Below are 26,350 nucleotides of genomic sequence, written 5' to 3'. Positions count from 1 at the left end.
TAAAGTCCAGGGTAGTGGTTTTACTGACCCCCTTCCTTACTTCTCCTAGAATTGAAAACTCTATCATGTCATGGTCACTGAGCCCAAGACAGCCTCCAACCACCACATCGCCCACCAGGCCTTCTCTGCTCGTAAACAGCAGGTCCAGCGGGGCACCTCCCCTGGTTGGCTCGCTTACCAGCTGCGTCAGGAAGTTATCATCTTCCACACACTCCAGGAACCTCTGAGACTGTTTCCTCTCCGCTGTATTGTATTTCCAGCAGATATCTGGTAAGTTGAAGTCTCCCACGAGAACAAGGGCTAGGGATTGTGAGACTTCAGCCAGCTGCTTGTAGAATACTTCATCTGTTTCCTCATCCTGTTTGGGTGGTCTATAACAGACTCCCACCAGGATATCTGCCTTGTTAGCATTCCCCCTGATCTTTACCCATGAGCACTCAACCTTATCATTACTGTCGTTGAGCTCTAGACAGTCAAAACACTCCCTAACATACAGGGCTACCCCTTCACCTCTCCTTCCTTGCCTGTCCCTTCTAAAGAGCTTGTAGCCGTCCATTGTGGCACTCCAGTTGTGTGAGTCATCCCACCATATTTCCGTGATGGTGACCACATCATAGTTTTCCTGCCGCACAGTGGCTTCCATCTCCTCCTGCTTATTGCCCATGCTGCGTGCATTGGTGCATTGCAAATACCCCTTGAATTTCTCAAATAACTGATAAAAAGCAGTTAAACAACGGAAGGTCACCAGATCCTTCGCTCCAGTGTGTTAACAGAATAGTGCCTCCAAAAACTACCCAGAAACAGGGAAACTTGACAAGCTGTTGAACATGACATGCTGTGATGAGCACTCCCAGGTCAGTGTTTTGAGAGGGAAGGATGCTGAGCTGTCTTGGATAAGGAGAATAACACTGGAGAGGTTGAGCTCAGGTATACCAAGAGTCCACTTTGAAGCCTTGAGTCCTTTTAAGTGGTGGAGGAGGAGAAAGGACAGAGTTAAAGGAGAGTTAGTTAAAAAACAAAAAAAAAAAGGCAGCAGGGAAGAGGACATCTGGAGAGGCTGTTGGCAAGAGACCAAGGACAGAGCAAGAGGAAAGGTGGAGAATTCAAGAGGGAACCTTCTTAACATTTGCTTGGAGCTCACCAAGTGGGAGGAGAAACAATCTAATTCGTAATATCAGGACAGGAGCCACGCTAGCCTATATAAGCTGGTGGGGCATTTTCTTTTTCCCACTCTTTTAGCCCTGCTTTCCTTCTGTCCTAGCCAGCAAAGCAACAGCTACCCCTGAACTCATCGGAGAGGTAAGAGCACTCTGTTCATTCCTTTTAATGCACAGCAATAAACATGCACCCTGTTACTGACTTACCTGGATCTTTCTTCTCCCCCAAAAAACCTAACAAACGGCATTTGAACAGTCCTCCTGAGTGAGAGCAGCTAAGGCTCAAGAGGAGCACAGAGGTTGGGGAATGTTACAAGAATTTCAGTTACTGAGAATTTTCTAGCAGGGTGAGGATTTATTAGTACTACTTAGCCCAGTCAGCTGAACCTTTGAGAAAAAAGAAAAAAAAAAAGAAACGAACTGGAACTCTTTAACATCTCCTTTTACTGCCTTTCTATTCTGCAAAATGAAAAATGCCCAGATAGTAATAATATGCAGTTAATGAGATAGTATCTCTGGATTTCTCTGTCCCCGAGAGACAGATCTCTGAAAATTGAATTGCGAATAGGCTTAATGAATATTTGAATCTGAGGGATAAGCTTTCTTTTGAACTAATGCTTTGAAATGTATCTTCTATGGGAAAACCTGAACTTTTTTTTTCAGTGAGGGTCAAGTGCATTATAATCTCTCTGTTTTGGGGAGTGTGCTTGTGCATGCGTGTGTTCCTATATATAACACAACACTATACTTACCCAGCTTTACTAAACCCCTCGTAACATTACACAGGCTATGCTGGAATCAGAGTTGCTGAGAATCTGGCCCTTTCCTCCTATTGTACTTGGATGCAGGAATTCCTCTAAAAACATGCTGCAAACAGAGCTGGCTGCCTGCACACTTCACAGCAACAATTCAGAGAATGCAAGATACAACGACTGTAATTGTGCGGTAGCAGTTCCTTGGACAAACAAATACCACACGGTAATTTAAATCCTCTTGATTTACAGAATAACTTTAATTTTGTCAGGGAGAAAGGAGAATTCCAGAAAGAAGAGAAAGTACTAGATAACTTTGCTGCATTTTCAGAGATAAAAGCCCAACACCTAGCAACACATGCACTCGCTTGGAAATAACTATTACTTGGGAGTGTTAAAACAATTAGCCAAATAAAAGCCTCTGTTCCTTTCCCAGCTGCAAGCACAGCACCACTCTTACCATGCATAACACATAATGAATACCTCTTACCATGCATAACACATAATGAATACGTGACCAGGCTTGTCTCCATTTCAGCACGTGAATAAAAAAATATTTGCAGGCCAGATGTTGCAGGAGTGCAGCACCAGCACGGAGTCTGCTTTGCTGCAGCTTTAATGAGGCATTACTGAGATGCCGTAGGTATGGTGTGACATGGAAGAAGTGTACACAAGCGGAAGAGAAATTGATTTAGGGACACATGAAGTTGCATAACATCAGTGCTTTGCTACAGGACATTTGTTAACTCTGAAAAGATGATAAAAAAACCAATAGATTAGCTTCTTGGCCCTGTGATTATTTCATTTTCATGCAAGAGAAACATCTTTTTTTTTCTTTCCTATTCTCATGGGTTCCATTTCATAGCTGATACAAAAGTATTTAGATACTTTTAGCTGCAAAACTTTCCTTATTGCTTACGTGAGCATTCTTAGTGAGGATGGCAGAGAGATATTATCCAACAGCATAAAGATATCTAGGCAAGGGGAGGCAGCAAACATCTGGAATCACTGGGGAAAAGCAGCAGTGCCCCAAATCTATCTCTCACTTTCCACGGTACACCATGGGAAGGTAGTTTTAAATAGTTCCTCTGCACTTGCAGCAGAGCACAAATCAGTCCTTGCACCACGGAGATGAAAATCACATTCAGACTTGCTCTGCCTGGGTCCTGCTGCTGCTCCTGTATCACACCAGTTACATACCAGCATTGGGAGCCAGCACTGCATTTCCTACCAAACGCTTGTCTGGAGCACCATTCCAGAGCATACATGAGATCAGGCAGTGCACTTCAAGCTATGTGTCTGAGAGCAGGACTTACACAGTCTTTAGTTAGGAATCTGAGATCAAAAAATACTTTCCCAGACTAATAGAAATAAGGAATAAAAAAATTTTTTTTAAATCCTGCCCCCTTGCATAAGCCAAGCAGTCTGTTCCAGCAGAATAGTCCTTTCACAGTTATTCCCATTTCCTTCCTTCGTGCACTAAGAAAAAAAGCCCACTTTTTGACTGAAAACCACATGTTCATGTAACTTCAATTGCAGGTCTTCAAAAGACCTGCTGTAGCCTGGCCTTCATGAAATCCCCATCACAAAACGCACACTTCAGCTTGAATTCAAATTCAAACATCACTGTCTTAAAATTCTCTGAGCATCTCCATTATTCTAGGCTGAGACACCGTTTGTCTTCTGTCCTTTCTTAAATAGCTGCTATTGCCTAATCCCTAAAACAAGATAATGTGTTAGCAGATCATTAATCTGAGCATATATGGCAGCTACTGCTTCTTACAGTGTCAAAAATTATTAAAAATGCCAAAAAAATTCTACGCTGGTGCCAGTTTCCAAGTGGTTCACTGTTCCTTTATACTTTCTTTTGACAACTAAGTAGAAGTAGTGCAAGTCCTCCATGCTCTGCATTTCTGGACAGATGGGACAAGCCTCACAGCTGTGGTGATAGCCGAACCACCGCACACAGGAGGCAGCCCTTACACAGCACCTGGGATGTGATTTGGGGTGGCAGTGAAGCCAATGGGGCTGGATCTGTAGTGAAGACCCCACCTGAAACCAAGGGTGCTCTTAGCCTACCCATTACATACCATGCTGCTCTGCAGGTGATGGGAGTGTTTCGTAATGATTTCCTTCTTCTTTAGCATATATAAGCTGATAGGAAAGATGAACCAAAGTTCATGTGATCCCTCTCTAGAGAGACACATCACTTGATAGACAGGGACATAATGAATGGGGAAGGCAGTCCTGAAGGGCAAAGGAGTCCAGGAAGGCTGGACGTTATTCAAGGAGGAAGTCTCAAAGGCGCAGGAGCAGGCCGTCCCCATGTGCTGCAAGTCGAGCAGGCGGGGGAGAAGACCGGCCTGGCTGAACAGGGAGCTTTGGCTAGAACTCAAGAAAAAAAGGAGAGCCTACCGCCTTTGGAAGAAGGGGCAGGCGACTCAGGGGGACTACAAGGATGTTGTGAGGATATGCAGGGAGAAGATTAGAAAGGCGAAGGCGCAGCTGGAACTTAAACTGGCCACTGCAGTTGAAGAAAACAAAAAAAGTTGTTATAAATATGTCAGTGACAAAAGAAGGGCCAGGGACAATCTCCCTCCTTTGTTGGATGCAGAAAGAAACTTTGCCACAACGGATGAGGAGAAGGCTGAGGTACTTAATGCCTTCTTTGCCTCAGCCTTTAATAGTCAGACTGGTCATCCTCAGGGTATTCAGGCCCCTGAGCTGGGAGATGGAGATAGGATGCAGAATGATGCCTCAGGTGTTGAAGAGGTGGCAGTCACTGACCTGCTCCTCCACCTGGATGTGCACAAGTCCATGGGGCCAGATGGGATCCACCCAAGGATACTGAGGGAGCTGGCAGAGGAGCTGCATCATTTATCAGCAGTCCTGGTCAACCGGGGAGGTCCCAGATGACTGGAAGCTAGCAAACGTGACACCCCTCTACAAGAAGGGTCGGAAGGAGGATCCGGGGAACTACAGGCCCGCCAGCCTGACCTCGGTGCCGGGGAAGGTCACGGAGCAGATCATCTTGAGTGCCATTATGCAGCAAGTGCGGGACAACCGAGGGATCAGGCTCAGCCAGCATGAGTTTATGAAAGGGAGATCTTGTTTCACTAACCTGGTCTCCTTCTATGACAAGGTGACCCGCTTAGTGGATGAGGGGAAGGCTGTGGATGTTGTTTACTTGGACTTTAGTAAAGCCTTTGACACAGTCTCCCACAGCATTCTCCTGGAGAAGCTGGCTGCTTACGGCTTGGATGGGTGCACTCTGCGCTGGGTTAAAAACTGGCTGGACGGCCAAGCCCAGAGAGTGGTGGTGAATGGAGTCAAAACCAGTTGGCGACCGGTCACGAGTGGTGTTCCCCAGGGCTCAGTGTTGGGGCTGGTCCTGTTCAACATCTTCATTGATGATCTGGACGAGGGGATTGAGTGCACCCTCAGGAAGTTTGCAGATGACACCAAGTTGGGTGGAAGTGTTGATCTGCTGGAGGGTAGGAAGGCCCTGCAGAGGGACCTGGACAGGCTGGATCATTGGACCGGGGCCAACTGCATGAGATTCAACAAGGCTAAGTGCTGGGTCCTGCCCTTGGGTCACAACAACCCCATGCAATGCTACAGGCTTGGGGAGGAGTGGCTGGAGAGCTGCCTGGCGGAAAAGGACCTGTGTTGGTTGACAGCTGCCTGAACATGAGCCAGCAGTGTGCTCAGGTGGCCAAGAAGGCCAATGGCATCCTGGCCTGTATCAGGAATAGCGTGGCCAGGAGGACCAGGGAGGTGATAGTGGCCCTGTACTGGGCACTGGTGAGGCCACACCTTGAGTACTGTGTTCAGTTTTGGGCTACTCACTACAAGAAGGACATGGAGGTGCTGGAGCGTGTCCAGAGAAGGGCAACGAAGCTGGTGAAGAGTCTAGAGTACAAGTCTCATGAGGAGCGGCTGAGGGAGCTGGGGTTGTTTAGTCTGGAGAAGAGGAGGCTGAGGGGAGACCTTATTGCTCTCTACAACTACCTGAAAGGAGGTTGTAGCGAGGTGGGCGTCGGTCTCTTCTCCCTAGTAACAAGTGATAGGATGAGAGGAAACGGCCTCAAGCTGTGCCAGGGGAGGTTTAGGTTAGACATTAGGAAAAACTTCTTCACCGAAAGGGTGGTCAGGCACTGGAACAGGCTGCCCAGGGAAGTGGTTGAGTCTCCATCCCTGGAGGTATTTAAAGAACGGATAGATGTGGTGCTCGAGGACATGGTATAGATGGACTTGGCAGTGTTAGGTTAACGGTTGGACTCGATGATCTTAAGGGTCTTTTCCAACCTTGGCGATTCTATGATTCTATGATTCTATGAGTGTGAGTTTGACCAGCACTGCTGGTCATCCCCTAATCACTGTGGTTTTGAATATTCTGGAAGAACAGGTATGCAGGGCACTGACGCAGCCTTCATCAGGGGTGAAGTTCAAACGAGGTTGGTGGAAGTGACTCACCTGGTCACCTGGTCTTTTTGCTGTGCCAAGTACATCAAGCTGACTTCATTTCTGCCCATGAAAACCCAGAGCAAAGGAGTTCTCCAGTCTCAGACTTACACTGTGCAGTACTGCCTTACACAGCTGCCATGCCAGCAGCACAGCCCACGCACTGCCAAATAGCCTCAATAGCAGATAAAAGGCTTCACATATCACAGGGGCTTAGAGCATGTAATTATCATATATCCCAGGGTAAAAATTACCTTGCACAAGAAGGAAACAAAACTCCATTCAGGTACTCACCACAGGAGAAGTCCTTTTCCATTCTTTCTAGTCCTGATTCAGCAAAGCACTGAATTCACATTGCTTCACTGAGAAGTTAAGTGTGCGCTTAAGTGCCTTCCTATGGCAAAGAAACTCAAAGTTTTGATGAATTAGGGCTTCCAACTTGACCTGTTTTCTTCTCCACCATGTGAGTGGGCCAGACAGTGACTCTGACACTTCACATGCACATTACATCCCATGCTGCAGAACGTCACCAGACTCCTGTGGTGCAAACAGCTCCTCACTCAGCATGCAGGGAAACATATTGGGCATGCTAACACAGGACACACAACATCACTCTGCAAATGCAAATCCAACAGCCCTTGACTTTATGGATTAGCAACAGAGAAAGCCTAAGTTACATAAAGAGTAAGATTCTTTAAATTGAAAATGTAAATGCACTTTCACCAAACGAAGAGCATTTATCTTGACTGGAAATTTTGATTTAACTGAAAGTGCGTCCAATTCACTTATTCCATTATTTCAGAATAAAATATGAGAAATGCAAAGGTTAATGAATCAAGGTAATGAATTATAACTGAGCCAGGAAAAAGCCTTCCAGCACCAAGACACCATCCCTAGCAATGCTCTCATCCTTTTCTTCCTCCTCTAGTTAAGCTCCTTGCCTTCGTGTCCTACACAAAGTTAAATTCAACACTCTTCTACGTACTTGTCCTGTCTTCACCCTCTTTCATGTGGAACCTATCCTTGCATTAGCAGGGCCCTTCCAGAAGGCAGAAAATTTATTTATCTATTTATTATTTTTGCAAATATTTACTACTTCCTGAAATGTCACCATCAGCCTTCCAATAACATACAGTAAGAAACTGGCCAGGATGTACATTAACCAGCCATTCCCCCACAAAGACTCAGAGCTGCTTAACCACATGTCTGGTTCTGCAAGTGTAATGCCCAGGGGTGAGGCTGCTTTAGCTTAAGTACTCAGCACCTGTATTTCTGAAGTATGAATTCTTTTCCCTGGCTGCCAAAAAGGCTTTTACTGAAGTTGCAAGTGAGTCAAGGACTAACTCCAATAATTACATGCTTGTATCATCTTATTTAGACTATTAACTTCACAACCTAAATTCTTTACTTCTTGCACAAGCTGTTACTCACCAGTGAGACCTGAAGCAGCTCTGGTTCTGTATTCACTCAACAATGGACCTTGTCTTGCGTTTTCTTTGTCTTGACAATTACCAAGAATTATTCCTACTCTTCAGGAAACTGAATACGCTCCAGGGAAGGATTTAGCTGTTTTAAATTTGCTGACTTCATATTGAGAATAGGCCCTTAAACAAATAACGAATTGGCTATAGAACATCATTGTTTTTAAACTCCAGTGTTTACAGTTAGGTTTAAGTCTCTGATCCATGTGCCTGAATGAAGCTGTCTAGAGCTGTATGAGGTGCCAAAGGGTATTCCAGCAGCTCCTAATCCAAAGGGCATGTCTCCCATAGGGAACCCCATCTCTGCCAGCCCTGCATGGATGCTCCAAACACCTTATTTAGACCTAAACACCTCTGTTAGGCCTATAACACTCCCCTACCTTATTTAAGTCTTGATATAGTGCCTGCTAAATTTAATAAGTCTTTTCATTAGTCCCTGAGGTTTTCTTACTATAGGTCCCAATATGTGGTCACCTATCTTGTCTTATGCTGAAGAGCAAAAGCCAGCGCAGACCATGTAACACCCTACTGGGCAGCTGGCAAAGAGAGAAGGCAGCAACATGACTAAGGTAGTGTAAGAGACTGCAGTGTTAAGAACAATTGTCTCAAAGCTTGCTTGTGTGTGTTTATCTGATAAGACCAGACAGCAGACTGCTCTTTTGTCTGATAAGACCCGAGGGCAGACCATTCTTTGGCTTATCAAGTACTACCATCTGGCAAGGAAACCTGTGCAAACTTGCTGAAGCAGCAGGCCATTCTTTGGCTTATCAGGCACCACCAAGAATAGGACACCAACTGGTATCCGGGTCAGGCCGCTTGCCCACCAACAATATATTAGATGTGCATGTGTTGGGTATGTGATGTTCCCCTGGGTAACCAAAATGGAAATGAGAGGGCAAACTCCCTCTCCAACACCAGATAAAAGACGGCACAACGAAAGCTGAGTGTGGCCATCCACCACCGAAAAACTGAAGACTGAGGACCAACAGGACACCGCTGGATCCATGGTGGTGACTATCCTTTGCTTATCTCTCTGAATGCTTGCTTAATTTCCTCCTAATATTTCCTGCCTTTCCTATTGCTTTACTCTTTGATATTTACCCAATAAAACATCTGATTGGTGGCATATGACCTCCTTTGTGTCTTAATTTTGCCCTTGGGATCATTACAAACCTTCCCTGAGCCTGACAATCATCAGACTGGGACTTAACAGGTAGAATGGAAAGCAAGCACTCTGAATTTGGCCTTTAAGCTCTTAAATCGGTGCTGGGTACTTCTAAAGATGGGGCAGCTAAAAGTACAATTCAACACAGAAAAAAAATGTATGTATGTATGCATGTGAGTAATGGAGTAAGGCACCATGAACAACCCTCAAGCTAAGACCATGCTCATGAGGAAGGTTGAGCTGATCCCAGTAGGTAACTGTATAAAGAAAGACCCATAAACCTAACTTTAGGTGCCTATTATTGATGGCTGATGGATAAATTCAAACTGGAAATATGGGTTAAGCAGCAGGGGAAACTTAATCATTGAAGCATCTTCCTAGATTGTGGTTCAACTTCTACCAACTTCTGTGTTCAACTTCTATCAATTTGAATCTTGAGGTAAGCTTTAACTTCTGTGAAACCAGTGTCTCCTAATGCTGTCTTGCTCTTCTTGAAGTCACTCTTTAAATCAAGAGCTGCTTGATTTCTAGAAAACATGGTATAGCTAAGCAGGGTGTTAAAATCAGGTGAAATACCGCTATGACACAAGTCTCAGTGGTTCCTTCTGGTGTTCAAATCTATGACTGCATGAAAGTCTGGAAGGACAGCACAGGGTCCCAAGAGCACATGAAGACAGAATGTGCTCATGGAGACATGAGAATCAGGTGTTCAGAGTAAGGATTTTCCTCTTTCTGGCTCCAAAATAACACATGGTGAGCAATAATATGTGGTAGAGAGAATAAACAGGGATCAGTAAGAGGCATTGTAATGAACTCTTTTTTTTTTTTTTACCCCCTTGAATTTTACCAAAGGGTCAAAACATCAACATGGAAAATAGTGTTGATGTCAAGATAGAAATCAAGGGGGAAAGAAAGCCAATAAAGCAGAATCCACTGAGCAAAGCTGGGAAGAGAGTCTGCAGAGCTGTTGGGTACATCACTGAAGACATGAAGGAATTTGGAGCCTGGCTAAAAGGTAAAGCTACTTCATCATGAATAATTAGGGGATTCCAAAGAAGAATTACATCAAAGGAGTAATAACTAACTTCTCAATAACATGATTCAAGTTGAAGTATTACAGAAACTACCTCTGCCCTGATTTATTTCCATTTTGTAGGAAAAAATCAGCTTTGTGCAGAGATCCACATATTGCTTAAATCTTGAGGATGACTGAGATGACATTTACCTCCAACATGTCATGTACAAAGCAAATTTAGTCCCACAGAACATAACCCGGGATGGTTATTCTGTGCTCTGCCATTCTTCATAACGCTCCCTGTCCTTTCAGCTGAGCAGTTTCTGTCAAGCCTAATGCCACTGTGAAGTTAAATTACACATAGGTAGGTGTGTTTGTTCCCCATAATAAATCAGCAATGGGATACACACATGATTTGCCATCTGCAGCACAGACATCATAAATTAGCTGGTTCGTATGAAACTGGTCCAGGGTACTTTATAACAGGGGACTCTGGCAACCACACTGTTCATCTCAGTTTTCCAGCTATGAGACTTCAGTATAGACCATAATAAAACCCAGTCAGGTTTTACAGACTTGTTGATTCATTGCTTCAGTCGTGCTGCCAAATTCCACTGCCAAAACTCTTCCCGAGTTTCAAAAAACACATCCCAAATCAGTATCAATCATCTGCACATTTTGGGGTTTTTTTTATTATTACTATTTGATTTGATCCCTTCCAGATGATAAACCTCATGATCCAGTTTATTGACTGGGTTCTGCGTGGGATATCCCAGGTGATGTTTCTCAACAATCCCCTCAGTGGGCTTATCATAGTTGCTGGTTTCCTGGTGCAGAACCCCTGGTGGACACTCACAGACTGTTTAGGAACAGTTGTCTCAACTTTAACAACACTTATTCTGGGTCAGGACAGGCAAGTCCATCCTTTTCCCCTTCAAAACCAGACTGTCACTTCAATGCTGACTTATGTGTTAAACAAGTGACATGGATGAAAAGAGGTGTGCTCCCCCTGTACCCTCCTGCCCCCCCCCCCCCCCCCCCCCCAATCTGACCTTTTCCCATGGCCCTGCTCGGGTGATAATCACCAGTGGCAGTTGTGATGGATGCATCCAGCTCAAAGTGGATTCAGGGGAGACAGATAACAACACAACAGCCAAGGGCTAATTTATGGCAATGTGTCTACCTAACCACAGTGCTGGTCAGTGTCCAGCTCAAGCTAGATTTGGAAGAAACTAACATACTCAGTCGGTATGTAAATATGACTATGAGTCAATCAATCATCTTACCCCCCTAAATAGTGAGCAGCCCAAGAGCCCTTTGAGCTCTCCTGCACGGCAGCGGGTTGCACGCCAGGATGTCCCCTTGAGTAGGGATGCCTCTCAAAGTTACTCCTCGAGGTTGAGAGATTCCTTGCCGCAACAGGTCCTCGGTAAGTGACTAATAGCATGCTAAACTTTGAAATCTTAGCTAAGTGATATAAAGGATTGATTGCGCATATATAATCCTTTAGACATAAACCATTGACCAAGTCTGGGACTAGGATTGGATCCAGCCGCACCTAGACTCCTCTTTGAGAAGGAGTTTAGAAAGCAAGGGGATCCTCTCTGAACCTCATGACTCAACGGCAGGGTCTCCCTGACAGTCTTGTCTGATCCTGTCGCCTATGCAGTAAATAATCAAGTGTATCTTGCCATCGAATCTCGTTAAACCACTGTCGCATTTATTATCAAACTTTGTTATCAATAAACATATTGCTCTTACAAGTGCACTCTCACTCCATCCGCGACACATGTCTGAAAGCAGCTGTCTTCTCCAGCACTGGTATGTGGTTACCTCTCCCATGATCAGGAGAAATCTGGCTATGTGTATTTGAGGAGCACATGAAGAACCCCACATGTCTGAAGTCAGAGCTGTTTGGGTGCATTTCTTTCATTGCTTGCTCATAGTTTCATCTAAAAGCACAGGTTTCTGCAAGTCTTACAAATAGCCATCATTCTTTGAAAGGACAGTGGAACAAACAAACGTGCAAAACTTGCCGGCGTGATTATCGGTCACATCCCAAGTGGGGCCTCTGTTACCTCCTTAGCTTTATTACGTAAATCTGCAACATACAGGTTAGTGGCCTCCTCTGGGAGAAGGATTGTTGTAAGGACAATGTGCCTTTCCTGCACGGCATTCTTGCTGACATTCCTCCTCTGCTATCATAGGCTTCAAAAGTCCTTGACCTGCCATGTGCTGTAGTTTGAAGGGTGGCACTGGTTTTGCCTGGCTGGTCTATGCAAGTCTTGTGGATTCCTACTTGTTTGCAGAATTGCCACCCTGGGAGGCAGTGAAATGCTTACAGCTGTGGTTTTCAGCTATACTGGAAAGGAGCTGATGGGTGGTTTGACTTGCTGTGAAGGACCGTTCCACAAGGTCCCAGCAGAGTTTAGGCTGAAGCTATGAATACTGCATCCCTCTTGTGTAATTCCTTCTTTGGCACCTGCTGCTTGTTTGTGCTGAAGATGAGAGACAACTTCAGCTTCCGGGAGGTACCAGTCAGGGGAAAGTTTTTCTTCTGGAATTTTCATTGCAGGCAAAATATAAAACATTTCTGTACTAAAGAAAAAAAAAAAAAAGCTTTCGGTATTCAGTGGAGAATATCTGGATGTCTCAATCCAACTGAGCCCATTTCTAAAGCACATTTGGTGTAACTTATTTCTGCGACAACCCTCCACTTCTTTTCAACACATCTGCAAACATCTCAGGGATAAGGATAGATCTCCTTTTCTGCTCTGTTCCTGCTATTCTGCTCTTAATCCCCAACATGACTTTCAGTTCACAACATCTATCATTTGGTATGTTAGTGGGCATTTTCCCTTTCGAAAATAATCTAGTTCTTCTCTCTCTGCTTTGTATCAGCTTTCAGCTTTGGCTTAGTAAAATAAAAAATTATAATGTGGCAAATTCATCCCAAAGCTGTATCACTCATATTTTGGCTAAATGTAATCTCATGCTCCCTTATGTAAAATCCCCGCTATGTTTTGGGTGGGCTGGTCTGTCTGCTGCACTGCTGCGTGGATCCTCCCTTTCCTGAATCCATTTTTTTTTCCTTTTCCAGTTAAACTAGTGTAATCAAACAGTGTCTTCTGTATCGTGTGGATGAAGGGTGATCAAATGGTATGTAATCTGCCTGCATGAAATCTTAACTGAATGCCTCTGTAATAGTTTTGTTGCTGTCCTAGCCCTCTGGGAGCACTGCTCTTGTACCTGGATGGAGCAAGTCTCTGGTGCTGTGGACTCTCTTGCCAGGTCACACTTCTTTCATCATTCTCCACCCCACAGAGATAAAATCCTGTGCCTTTAGGTGTTTCAGGAGAGAAATGAATGGTATGTACTTTCCAATGAGCTGCAGAGGGCAGCAAGGGTTGAGTGAACTCCAGCGAGGGTCCTGCTCATGGACGCCTATGGATGGACACTGCTGTGGCAGGAACGTGGGTGCAGGGAGAGCCCCAGAGCAAGCTCTGGTAGCAACTGGAGGGGCTTGTGGCTGAGGATATTCAAGGGTTAGTGAAGTCGAAGTGATGGGTGGTGCTGGAGAAGCTAGAACGCTTCCCCAGAGGGGTTGGTGATGCTGTCTATCACCAACAACACACTGCGAGCAAACCAGGATTGGGGAAATGGAAAAGGGAGCGAGGGCTCAAAGTGCCATTTATGGTGGGATGGCCAAAATGGGAAGGGGTTTCTTGGGGTGAAGGACAGAAGTTCAATATCTCCTTAGGGGAATTCTTTTGAACTTGCAGTTCTTCCAAATTGTTGCTGTGTTCATTGTCTCTTGGATAAAACTTGGGTTTATTACACGTAGCAAGCTTGCTAGCTGCTCACAGTGCCTGGCAGAGAAGTTACACACAGGGGTGTGTCTTGTTGCTAATCCACCACTGCACAACACTTGCTGTTAAGTGGGATTTCTCTCTCCAGGGAGGGAGAGTTTGTATTTTGAAGATATTCTGTGAGTAGTTAGGGTTGAGTCACCTATGCAGTTTAGATACGGGTAAGTTGATGATAAGTGATCTGTTGGGTTGTGCTGAAGTGAATCGGAGAGATGTGTCAAGGCGGTTATCATTCTGGATCTTCCTATTCAGGTCAAAACTGCTGATTTGTATGCAAGGAGTGCATGAACATAGGGAAGGGTTGTATCTTCCTCTGGCTGAGAGTAAAGGCAGGACATTTCAGGCAGCAGGAGGTGACTGAGGATCCTGCATTTGCTGTCAGATGCTGCCACTTGCTGTATGTGTTCTCTGTCATGTCAGTAGAGGAAAACAACAGAGAGCAAAGAGAAGATGGAGATGAGCTGGGAATGTGTAATGAAAAATATATAGCAATTCCAGATACAGAAAGTTTTCTTATTTTCTTGTCCTGCCGACGAGAGAAGGTTCAGGTCAGGGGAGACAAACGTAACACAAGCTACTACTTATGCAGCCTGTTTGTCATCACTAACAAAACCTCATCTACCTTTTTTACCCACACAAAAGGTGTTCAGCATCAGGATGGCTAATGAGACGAGTGACCGGTTCACTAGGGCTGGCAGGTGAGGTGACAGCATTTCTATAGACTAGCAGTGAAGAGGCCTTAGACAGATGCCCCTTGACTGCTTGCCGAGAGTCCTATTTGTGTTTTAGCCTCTCAACACAAACAAATCAATGTTGTATTTGTTTCTTCCATGAAAAGTTAAACCCCAGAAAATGTCATATTTTGACCGTGTAATTCCATTCTGTTTTTTTGAAGAGTAATAAAGACCCACTCCCAGTTTTCTTTGGAGAATAGGCATTTTCCACTTAAAATGATGTTCTTGCTTTCTCCAAAGTAATATGACTTTCCACCTCCCTCTCTCTTTCCTTGTGTGAGAAACCAGGGTTCAGAATCACAACCTGAAACAAAAATAGATGGATTCTGCTCTCCTCCATAAGATCTAACTCCCTAGATTGTGATGCTGTTTATCATATGAAAGCTCAGTTCTCAGAAGGGCAGAAATGCTGGGATCCTCACTGGTCCACCTCTTAGCCTCCAAGTGCTTTGCTCGTGATTCACTGGCGTGACCAGGGAACCAAGAGAGCATCATGGTAGGCAGGGAGCTTCTTGGACTACCCAGTAGGAAGGCTTTGGGGAAGATGTGACATAAGTCCCTCAGACCCTTTGCCCATTCCTTGAGCTACCATCTAGAATTAGGCCACTAAGCTGTTTCATGTTTTCTCAGTAGACTTCCAGTACTCATGACACAGTAGGGTAGAGACTTCAGTCTCTGTTCAAGCAAATACATACCGTGAGATAGTTAGAGCATATAGCAAAGTAGATAAGGGTAGTATATGTCTATGTGGTTTGGTGCTGAATACAGGTACCAGTTCAGGACAGAGAAAGGAACACCACTTCTTCCTCCTCTTGTGTATGTGGGTCTGTGAGCATGCTCTGAGATGCTCATGCTTCTTGCTGGATTAGACCCTTCAGGCAAGTTAAGTGGAAGGAGCACTTCATTCAAGAGGGTTATTGTCCAGGCATGAGTGGCTCAGGATGCAGATGGTTCTGGACATGTCCAAGAGCAAGGAGCTGTGCATGTGGGTGGGGTTGTCTCCCAAGATGATAAACCTACTTGTTGGTGTATGTGCATGAGTAGTCATCCAGGCTTTTGTTAGGATCAGTGTAGTTCTAGTCAATATTGTCCATGGGGTCTAGAGAGTGATTCAGCACACCCTAAAATTGACCCCCACATTTGGCCAGCTGAATTGCTGTCTGGACTCCATGGATTGCATTGATTTGATCTCCATTGACTAGAGTAGGACTTTGACACTTAATGCACATGTATATGCCAACACGTAGACACCTAAATTTTGTTTTCTTAATATGTGGTCTTCTGGATACTTTATGGGTAAAGCACAGTTAGGCAGGGGTTTTGAGGATCTAATCTTGAATTTAGGCTTAAGCTGGCTGTTAGCCAGAGTCATGCGGTATCTATTGGGATCTGTTTCATTGTGGATGTAGACCATTTGTGGATCTACACTTAAAGCCCAGATTTGTCCCACCTAACTTGATTGTCATTAAAGTGGATGTCTAGTTGCCCTCAGCCCCTTCTGTGGTCAACAGAGAAAGATAAGCTGCTCCTACTTAGCTAGCTATTTCAGAAAGGGTTGTATTATTTTACTGAAGTGCTTCTCTCTGCCTTGAATCTCTCTCTCTCTTCATGAATTGTATAAAGTGTTTGTAGCTACCAGACTACAAAGTTTGGCATTTCAACAAGAGTCTCTGAAGTCAAACGGGGTGTATCTAGGCCTTAGTGGGGCAGCGTTTAGTGAGAACCAGGTACTACTATCACAGAGAGCGCAGCAGGAGACAAGCATTGCCCGACCACAGAGAAATCTAAAGGGTAAAGACAGGCAAGGCAAGTTGAAAGAGAGTTTGATACATCTTCCTTTTAGAGATGAGAAAGAAAAACGCAGAGGGTTTGTCCAGTATGTGTGTAGTCAGAGGCACATATGTTGGATTCTTATGCAGGGTGTTCAGTACAAATCATGTTCCCATCCTGATTTTTTTCAGTATAAGTCCTAGAGCATTATGCACAGATCCTTAATGATAGTCAGGCTGTTAAATTTGTAGCTCACTGGTGTTCTGAACCATATTTCCTGAAATCTAGGGATGTATCTGCTCTTCCCTGTTCTTTTTTCTAAACATGTGTAATTGTCTTGCCCTGCACATTTGATTGGCATGTGTAGGGCCTTTCATAGACATTGCAACCTCTGCAATACACGTGTAGAACGTAACCTGACAGCAGAGCAGAACATCCCACCCTGTGCGTGACAGTGAATGCCAGCACAACTTGCAATGACAGTGCAGGAAGGGATCAGGGAGGTTATTTCTACTCACATCAGTTTGTAACATCCCTCTCTGTTTCATAGAAGCATAGAATCATAGAATGGCTTGGGCTGGAAGAGACCTTAAAGATCATCTAACTCCAACCCCCCTGCCATGGGCAGGGACGCCACCCACTAGACCAGGTTGCTCAGGGCCCTATCCAACCTGGCCTTGAACACTGCCAGGGACGGGGCATCCACAACCTCTCTGGGCAACCTGTTCCAGTGCCTCACCACCCTCTGAGTAAAGGTTTTTTTCCTAACATCTAATCTGAATTTCCCCTCTCTCAGTTTGAAACCGTTCCCCCTTGTCCTATCGCTATCTGCCCTTAAAAAGAGTCTCTCCCCCTCTTTTATATAAGCCCCCTTTAAGTATTGGAAGGCCACTATAAGGTCTCCCCAGAGCTTTCTCTTCTCCAGGCTGAACAACCCCAACTCTCTCAGCCTGTCTTCACAGCAGAGGTGCTCCAGCCCTCTGATCATCTTTGTGGCCCTCCTCTGGATCCGTTCTAAAAGGTCCACATCTTTCTTGTGCTGAGGGCTCCAGAGCTGGATGCAGTACTCTAGGTGGGGTCTCACGAGGGCAGAGTAGAGGGGGAGAATCACCTCCCTCGACCTGCTGGCCACGCCTCTTCTGATGCAGCCCAGGATGCGGTTGGCTCTCTGGGCTGCTAGTGCACATTGCTGGCTCATATCCAGCTTTTCGTCCACCAGGACCCCCAAGTCCTTCTCTGCGTGGCTGCTCTCAATGAGTTCTTCTCCCAGTCTGTACTCATGTCTGAGATATTGCCTCGACCCAGGTGCAGGACCTTACACTTGGACTTGTTGAACCTCATTCGGTTCATATGGGCCCACTTCCTCAGCTTGTCCAGGTCCCCCTGGATGGCATCCCGTCCTTCAGGCGTGTCAACTGCACCACTCGGCTTCGTGTCGTCCGCAAACTTGCTGAGGGTGCACTCTATCCCACTGTCTATGTCATTGATAAAGATATTGAAAAGCACCGGTCCCAAGACAGAGCCCCGAGGGACACCACTCGTCACCGGTCTCCACCTGGACATAGAGCCATTGACCGCAACTCTCTGGATGCGTCCATCCAGCCAACTTCTTATCCATCAAATAGTCCACCCTTCAAATCCATCTCTCTCTAATTTAGAAACAAGGATGTTGTGTGGGACTGCGTCAAAGGCTTTACAGAAGTCCAGATAGATGACATCCATAGCTCTTCCCTTGTCGACTGTTGCAGTGTCTAGCCTTCGCTGGCTATGTATCTGGTCTGGTAGGACCAGACAGATCTTCCCACCAGCTGCATCTGATGCAAAGGGACACTGGACGTAACTGCAAAAGGGGTAGCTGGGGCTGAGAGGACATGGGACTCAAGCATGTGAAATTGAAGAGCGGTGCACAAACCTTGGCAGGTTGTCATCACACAGAGTCACAACTGGATGGGGAGGGAGGGGGTGATGCAAGCAAAGCACCCGCAGGGGAGAAGATTTCAAGATGGTTGTTTCTTTCACACAGATCAGCCATTGCAGCAGGCCTATATGGCTATAACAGGGTCTTGGTGGGATTGCTCATGGCTGTCTTTTCTGCTAAGGGAGACTACCACTGGTGGCTTCTGCTGCCAGTAGCACTGGTGTCCATGACGTGGTAAGTCGGATGGCTCCTCTGCTTCTTCCTCTTCTTCTTCTTCTTCAGTGTCCCCACACTGAGACTGAGCTGTTGTATTTTTATGTGCTATGCAGACTACAATGGGAAAAAACCACAACTGGCACATATGTGCTACTAAATCTGTATCATTGTTTGCACTTTTAAAATCAAATGTAATCCCGAAACAAATAAAATACCCACATAATCACAAATAAACCCAATGGGAAAAAGGAAAATTGATGGCTGATCATATGTAATTCAATGCCCTAAACGTTAGCCATATCGTTGCGATGCGTCAATTCATTTTTGTCCCAAGAGGAACATTATTTTAACCATTCCCTACCACCATCAACCACAAGTGTTTCATCTATCTAAGCCACCATATAAAAATGTCATGAAAATTTACCTCTCCAGGCACAGAAACTGTTCAGTGGTCCCAAGAAGTGATGGTTGATGCTAATGAAAACAAACAACTAATAATACTTTACTCATATATATGACACCATAATCTGCTAGGTATTTGGACAGCAAAAATTTTGAAAGCTGGTCTTTCACTCCCAAATGTCTAGTTGGAGATTGGTAAACCACGCATATCATCTGTCTGCCTGAAGTTCATGTAGTGTTATACTCACTTTAATAAGCACAACTTTGATGTCAGCCTTTACTTCTGCTCCATAAGCTTGAACAAGGACACACAGCCACCTTCACAGTTCACTCAGACCTGGCACAGGTGTCCTAAATTCAGTCCACTTCAAGTACTAAAAAAAAAAAAAAGTAAACACTGAGACTGAGCTGTGGAATAACTCCATTAAATTACTGGAGTGACTCTTGTGGAGGATCTTGGCTCCTTCATGGTCACCAAATTCACCCCATATATTGCATAACATAACAGGAATCTGTACATTGCTAACTGCCTTGGGAAGGGTAGGAAATTTACCGAGTAACCCTAGCATATCTCTGATTTTATTAGAAAGACTGAGGAAATTAAAAAAAGTTGATTGTTTTTGGTTTGTTTTTTTTTTTAAATAGAGTGAATTTCCTGTAGTTGTTTTTTTGGGGTTTTGGGGTTTTTTTTGCCTAGCTGACAAACTCCTAATGAGACCATTTTGTTCTTCTTTCAGCCCTGTTTTCACCAGCGCTTTAGGCTCAGTCTTCTGTAAGTGGAATCTGCCTGTTTTCACCTTGCCTTTCAACTTGGCCTTGACCCTCTATCTGGCTGCATCAGGACCCCATAACCTCTTCTTCCCTACAACTGTCATTCAGCCTGCAACAGAAACACCAAACATCACCTGGATGGATGCTGAAACGCCAATGGTAGGATGCCCTAAAGATAACAGCCTTCTCCATTTACAAAGAAAATCACTATAGAATCATATTATCTTCCTTTATGTTACTGCATTATGGCCTGACAATACAAAATTGCATGTATAAGAGAGCTATTATCCAAAACATAAAGGTTTACTCTAGGAATTGACGTTTTTGATTGATAGCTTGAAAATAAGAATCTTTTTGGTATCTGGTATCTTTCATTAACAGTTGGATCTAAATTATAATCTTCAAAGAGCCTCTAGAATCTAATTACCCATTACTGTGCATATACTGATCCACATCCCATAGACAAGGTTGTGATGAGACTACCAGTTAACCCACAGGTTAATTTTAGTTTTCCATGTAGCGTGCTGTGTTTTTAAAATTGCATCTTTCTGATTAGAAATGAGCAAGCAGATATTACTATGGAAGAATGGTTACAAACTTGGGTGCAGGCACATGTTCACATATTTTTAGTTAATATTCAAGTGGGACCTTTCAAAAAAAAAATTATCCTCCTGCATAGCATGGTAAACAACATAGATACTAGAGTAATAGCTTTCCCCTAAGGCTCAGTGGACTATTTTGAGGGGTTCCCGGGGAGTGATTAAGAAAAGGAAGTTAATTGACACTAAATAGCAATCCGCACAAGTGACATTTCTAAAAGAATGTTTACCATGGTGCATAATTTTATGGGGACCATAAATGGACTGTTCCACGTGGAGGAACACAACATTTTGATGAAAAGTGTCTTAAAACCATCTCTAAGCTGTAACCAAGTTGGGCTCTGTCCCACCAACCCAGCAACTCTCATTCATATTCCTAGTGAATCCCAAGGGAGTTTCGGGTATATAAACACATCAGGGATATAGCCTTACCAGAGTAAAGTCTGGTAATTCTGGCCAAGCCATTATTGGCCATTTCATCCTCGGATCTGCCCACTCAGAAGCGAATATCTTCTCAAAGGCATCATCTACCTGAGCACTTCCATTTCCTAGATTTACTGTCATGCTCCATAACAACATGCAAAAATGGCCAAGTCAGCGGCACATGTAAAGATGATGAGTAAACCCTTCCAAGTCCTTTCACAAAAGACATTTACCTTTGATATTAGAGCAAAAACCCAGCAGAGGAGCTCATGGCTAGGGAACAAGGCATGACTCATTTTCATTGAAGGGGAAACCCTGTGGAAATGCCCTGCTGTCTCCCGAGAAGTATTCAAACTTTCCACTTACAGTCCAGAAAGAAAGACTGCATCCAACAAATGCCAAACACAAACCTGGCCAAGAAAAACAGGTTTAAAAAAAAAAAAAAGAAACTACAAAGCCGATAACAAATTGTCTTTTTTTTTTTTTTTTTCTTAAATTCCTGCAGCTCCTGCAATCCATTCCAGTCGGGGTGGGTCAGGTTTATGGCTGCAATAACCCCTGGACTGGGGGAATTTTCCTAATTGCTTTATTTATCTCTTCTCCGCTCATTTGTCTGCATGCGGCAATTGGATCAGCACTGGGGATGCTGGGAGGTAAGGATTTGACTTGTGTCACAGATTTATATAAAAGCATGGAGAATAAAAGAGGAACTGCAATGAGTGGAGCATTTACAGTCACAAACGTTTCTTCCATTGGAGAATGACTGCTTGAAAAAAAAAAATATATATACACTTCTGTTTTAAGAATTCTTTTGATTGACTTCCCCATTCTCTTACCTCATGTTACGATGGTGGAAATCTTCAGAAGAAAGAAGAGTATTTTTGGCTGAAATGAATTTTTATCATGAAATACTTAATTTCTGAATATATTCTGATGGTTTTAGGAGCAGCTTAATAAAAGCCATAGCCATCAGTCTGAATGTGCAGGCCTCAGGGATGCATTTAGAGTTCACATGTACGTTCGTTCACTCATATATCTTCTGCTGAAATCGTATGGCCAAATTCAGCTCAGCAGCACCAGGGAAATAAATTGATTGCATTAAAGTGACTTTAGCCTTAGACCGTAGCAACATGACTACAAATAGGAACTCAGTGTACATATGCAGGCTAGAGCCCTAAAAAGTTGAATTCATGCCGTTTCTAGCTGCTTTTATCTCTTTGGCCAAGGAATGACATACCTTTGACTTACTTTGCAGCACTGAGCTTAGCAACACCTTTTAGCAAAATCTACTCTGGTTTGTGGGGCTACAACAGCTCCCTCTCATGCGTTGCGATCGGAGGCATGTTCTACGCTTTCACCTGGCAGACACATTTGCTGGCAATTGCCTGTGGTACGTATCCTATGGATTTTTCACTACTGCCGTGTTTCCTTTTGAAGTGAGACAAGATGCATTTTTACTGGAGGTGGGCTGAAGCCAGATGGCCACCTCTAGACAGGCAGATGGACTTAGGTGAGACTGACGAATGATGGAGCCAGATGTTGGAGCCATTGCTCTAATGTACCTTGACAAAATAAATGCAGTGCTTTTGCTTTCAGCCAGGAGTTGTGCTCAAAACAAGAGATGCGATCAGTGGATGCTGATTAACTAAGGTCTCTGAAATTAGATGCTTAGTTTTGAGGCTTTAATTGTGTTTTTTCAACATTGCTGGATGAATCATATTGTTTTTTCCAATCATAGATACCAGCTCAAATTCCTTCTTTGGAGAAGGACACATCTAAACTTTGAGAAAACTGGAGCCCAAGATCAGTCAAGGGCTGGGGGATCAAATGAAAGACAGACACATAGTAAATAGGTGGTTTGTATTTTTCTTTGCAGTTTGGGGTGCCATCAGGAACCTGGTCTTTTTGCTTGTCTGCACTGACCTTCCTGTTAATAACCACAAACAACTCTGCCATCTACAAGCTACCGCTCTCCAGTCACCCACCCAGAAGCCAACCAAGCTTAGTATCTGAAGATGAAGAAACATCAGAGGTCTTGCTGTGAGGTATAAAGACCCAAGAAGAGAGATACTTTGCAGATTTTAAGGCAAGAGTGCAAGGTGTTTCCCCAAAAAACATGATTTGTGTGCTACAAAGTCAAAAGACAAAAAAAAAAAAATCACCACCTTCTGAGTGGAGAGAGTTTTTCCACTATGTTCATTTGTTTTATCCTGATTAGATAGGACTGTATTGAGCTGGAAGGACCTTTCCCAAGACCAGTCTGTAATGATTTAAAAGCACATATGCCTGAAAATGCCAGCTTACAATGGCAATAGGATACATCTTAGAGAGCTTCATAGTAGCAGAAAAGTGGAATAAAGAGTACCCTTTGCTAAGTAGAAAATAGGTGGTGAAGAATTCTGCCTGGAGGATCTCTCAAGCCCAGTGGAGAGATGTGCACTAGCAATCATCACACACGAGATGGACACAGATAAATTGCAGGCAGCATTGTTAACACTTGAAAGACTTGTGGTAAAAATCACAATAATGGCAGGGAGGTGGTGTCTATAAGCCCCAGCTTTTGGATGTTTTAGTTTGCACTAGGCTCTAACATTTCATGAAAAAAAAAAATGTTTCAGGCCTACCCAGTTGCAGAGAAAAGCCTGTAAACCCAAGGCCAAGAAAGCAAATGCCAGTGAAAAGAACCTTTTTCTACAAAAAAAAAGTAAGAAGTTTCATGATTTTATGTTAATCTCATGATTTTTCTTAATACTTGAACTTGGTCATGTGTTAGCAAAGGAGGGGACAGCAGCAAAGTCATTGCTGTCCCTTTCCTATGCAATAAAATGACTCAGTTCAGTCGGTGCACAAGTGGAACAAATTTGAGCTGATCTTCTTGACCTCTCTCCCTACACCATCCCCCTCAGACCACAAATGTCAAGCAGCAAAATGGTGCACTGTCCCAGTCTGCTGCCGAAGTTGCTGCTCTGCCATCTCCCTCTCCATTTGTCAAACTGTGATGGGAAAGGATATATTTTGGTGTCTGAACTGACATCTCCCCACCCAGGACCATGTGTGCCCCAGAGAGGCAAACCTACAAAGGCTAGCTTTCACTCTTATGTCAAAATCTGCACTTGGGTAAGAGTACACACTTTATGACCAGTGTAAATCAGCGGATTTCCTCCAACTGGTGCTATTTCAGCTTGCTGCTGCTGAGCAACAGGGTTATTTTGGCAGTACCATAAAGAAACCATATGCACAGAAGAGTACAAAAGATGAAGGCCATGTCTCAGCCATTAGAAAGACTTTGCACATCATTCAGAATTAATTCTTCATTTTACACTATCCAGAGAATTCATTCTTTCCATCACTCCATGTAAAATAACAGTTATTTGGTAATTTGAGATGTATATCAGAATATGCATATCATGCTTTTTCCCATTATCGTTCATAACGCAGTCTTTGCTAACAGGACTAATTTATCTTATTGAAACTGTTCTTTTTTCTTTTTTTTTTTGGTTTTTTTTGCCCTTTACATCAAATAAATGTTATTCAAGTCAGAAAATTTTTTCAAGCACTCTTTTTGCATTCTTGTTTTTGGCACACAGGTGATACCAGACTCATAAGAAACATTTATGCTGGGCAGGAGTTTTGGGGCTCTTTCCTGGACTACTTCCCTCTCAGTGCCAGCAGAACATAGCAAAAGAGATGTCACTGCGTTTAACATTACTAAAATTTAAAAAAAAAAAATAAAAAATTAAAATCAAAAAAAGCCCCACAACACCAAACCACTTGAAAACAATGGCATCTGCTTGGAAAACAGATTTCATCCAAAAGTCTAACTCAAATGAACTGCCTCACTGGCATTTCCTAGGCCACTCTCATTGCTTCTGTCTGATGTGCACAATTCTCTCCAAGACTCCCAGTTCCATATCGAGCAAAACTTGCTGAGGGTGCACTCTATCCCACTGTCTATGTCATTGATAAAGATATTGAAAAGCACCGGTCCCAAGACAGAGCCCCGAGGGACACCACTCGTCACCGGTCTCCACCTGGACATAGAGCCATTGACCGCAACTCTCTGGATGCGTCCATCCAGCCAATTTCTTATCCATCGAATAGTCCACCCTTCAAATCCATCTCTCTCTAATTTAGAGAGAAGGATATTGTGTGGGACTGCGTCAAAGGCTTTACAGAAGTCCAGATAGATGACATCCATAGCTCTTCCCTTATCGACTGTTGCAGTCACTCCATCATAGAAGGCCACCAGATTGGTCAGGCACAATTTGCCCTTAGTGAATCCGTGCTGGCTTACTCAGATCACCTCCTTGTCTTGCATGTGCCTTAACATTGCTTCCATGAGGATCCATTCCATGATCTTCTCAGGCACAGAGGTGAGGCTCATTGGTCTGTAATTCCCCGGGTCTTCCTTCCTACCCTTTTTAAAAATAGGGTTGATGGTATTACCCTTTTTCCAGTCACTGGAAAAGTGACATTTGTTTCTTAGAAGCTGTTTTCAAGTTTTGTTATCTCTTTAAATAGCCTACTCTTTCTGTGTCTCATAAGCAGTGAATATGGAAAGGGAAGGTAGCATGAGATTATTAGAATGGCCTCTTTAATAGAAAAGAAAGTTCAAAGATAGAGATGCGATTCCCTTCATTTAATTTGTTTAAAAAAAAAAAAAATCAATTGTTAGGAGACCATCCAAAGATTTTCTATAAAGTTGAAAACTACACTGCTGGGTTGTCCTACACTTTGGTATATCTACATGGTACGAGAGCATAATCAGTGCAGGATAGTGCTATGAGTAGTGCCTTCACCTGTAGCAAATCCTTTGTGCAGCAATGTAGTCCAGAGTGGCTGATTTTCTTATAGAGTATCACATCCTCCCCCACCAAAACTATATACTACAATGTGTTTTATAGCTGCTTTATGACTGAGGCACCAGGACTGTTTGCTGGAAAATTCCACTTGAAAAAATTCCTTCTTTTCCTTCCCAGTGCGCCATGCCAGGGGCATGCTTTTCCTAGTATTATTTCTTTAATTATACTAATTAGATCCTGAACCTCTCACTGATCTCAGCCTTATCCGATTAAGCTGATGACCAATCCAAGAACATTTAATCTAAAGTGAGGGGATTTGTAGTTTGTCAGTTTTCCAAGCCCATGGTTCCCATCCATTTTCTAATCTATATATTTTCACAGGAGGCAAAAGAAAGGAAAATACAGATTTTTCCTCAAAAGTGTTTGCATTTGAACTCCCAATTTTGCAATCATATGCACGTGCAGTTTTATTTTACTCAAAAAAAATAATATCATTGACCTCACTGGGCCTAAAAGTGGAAGCAATTGCTCTGATGTTACAAGTGCAACTGAGCCATATTTTCCCACACAGGTACTTCTGTTTGATCACAGGATTGATTTCGTTGCACACTTCTAAGCTTTTGAATTTGTTGTGAGAAATCTTTCTTATGGCAGCTGAATATGCTCCGCATTTTGGGCCAGCTTTCAATCTGCATTGCTCCCTAGGGCAGTTTGAAATACTGGTATTGTGGGCAGGATTTCATCCGGCCTCAGACTGGATCTCGTTGCCCTAGTCTCTGAGGCTCTTGCCGTGGCACATGAAGCAACATGAG

General features: G+C 43.8%; 1 protein-coding gene and 1 pseudogene across 5 annotated transcripts in view; both read left to right on the top strand.

Moving 5' to 3' along the window:
• Window positions 1-26,350, top strand: part of LOC309601921 (HAUS augmin-like complex subunit 1) — a 303,238-nt pseudogene that overhangs the window by 118,154 nt on the left and 158,734 nt on the right. The window lies entirely within an intron of this gene.
• LOC309601809 (urea transporter 2-like) lies at window positions 1,243-23,652 on the top strand. 4 transcript variants are annotated; one of them, XM_082334944.1, is made up of 8 exons: window positions 1,243-1,299; window positions 8,773-8,861; window positions 9,872-10,034; window positions 18,431-18,559; window positions 19,681-19,873; window positions 21,242-21,389; window positions 21,992-22,126; window positions 22,613-23,652. In XM_082334944.1, exons 4-8 carry the CDS (start codon window positions 18,486-18,488, stop codon window positions 22,747-22,749), a joined length of 687 nt encoding a protein of 228 aa, XP_082191070.1. In that variant the 5' UTR covers window positions 1,243-1,299; window positions 8,773-8,861; window positions 9,872-10,034; window positions 18,431-18,485; the 3' UTR covers window positions 22,750-23,652. The 4 variants fall into 4 exon arrangements, with proteins under 4 accessions (XP_082191070.1, XP_082191069.1, XP_082191071.1 ...); XM_082334943.1 differs by having other exon boundaries at window positions 8,773-8,864; XM_082334945.1 differs by lacking the exons at window positions 1,243-1,299; window positions 8,773-8,861 and adding an exon at window positions 9,432-9,458.

The sequence above is a fragment of the Platalea leucorodia genome (genome assembly GCF_965183815.1).
Source record: "Platalea leucorodia genome assembly, chromosome: W".
In the NCBI taxonomy this organism is placed as follows: Eukaryota; Metazoa; Chordata; class Aves; order Pelecaniformes; family Threskiornithidae; genus Platalea; species Platalea leucorodia.
The sequence above is the reverse complement of the archived record's forward strand: the minus strand, read 5'-3'. Positions and strand labels throughout refer to the sequence as shown.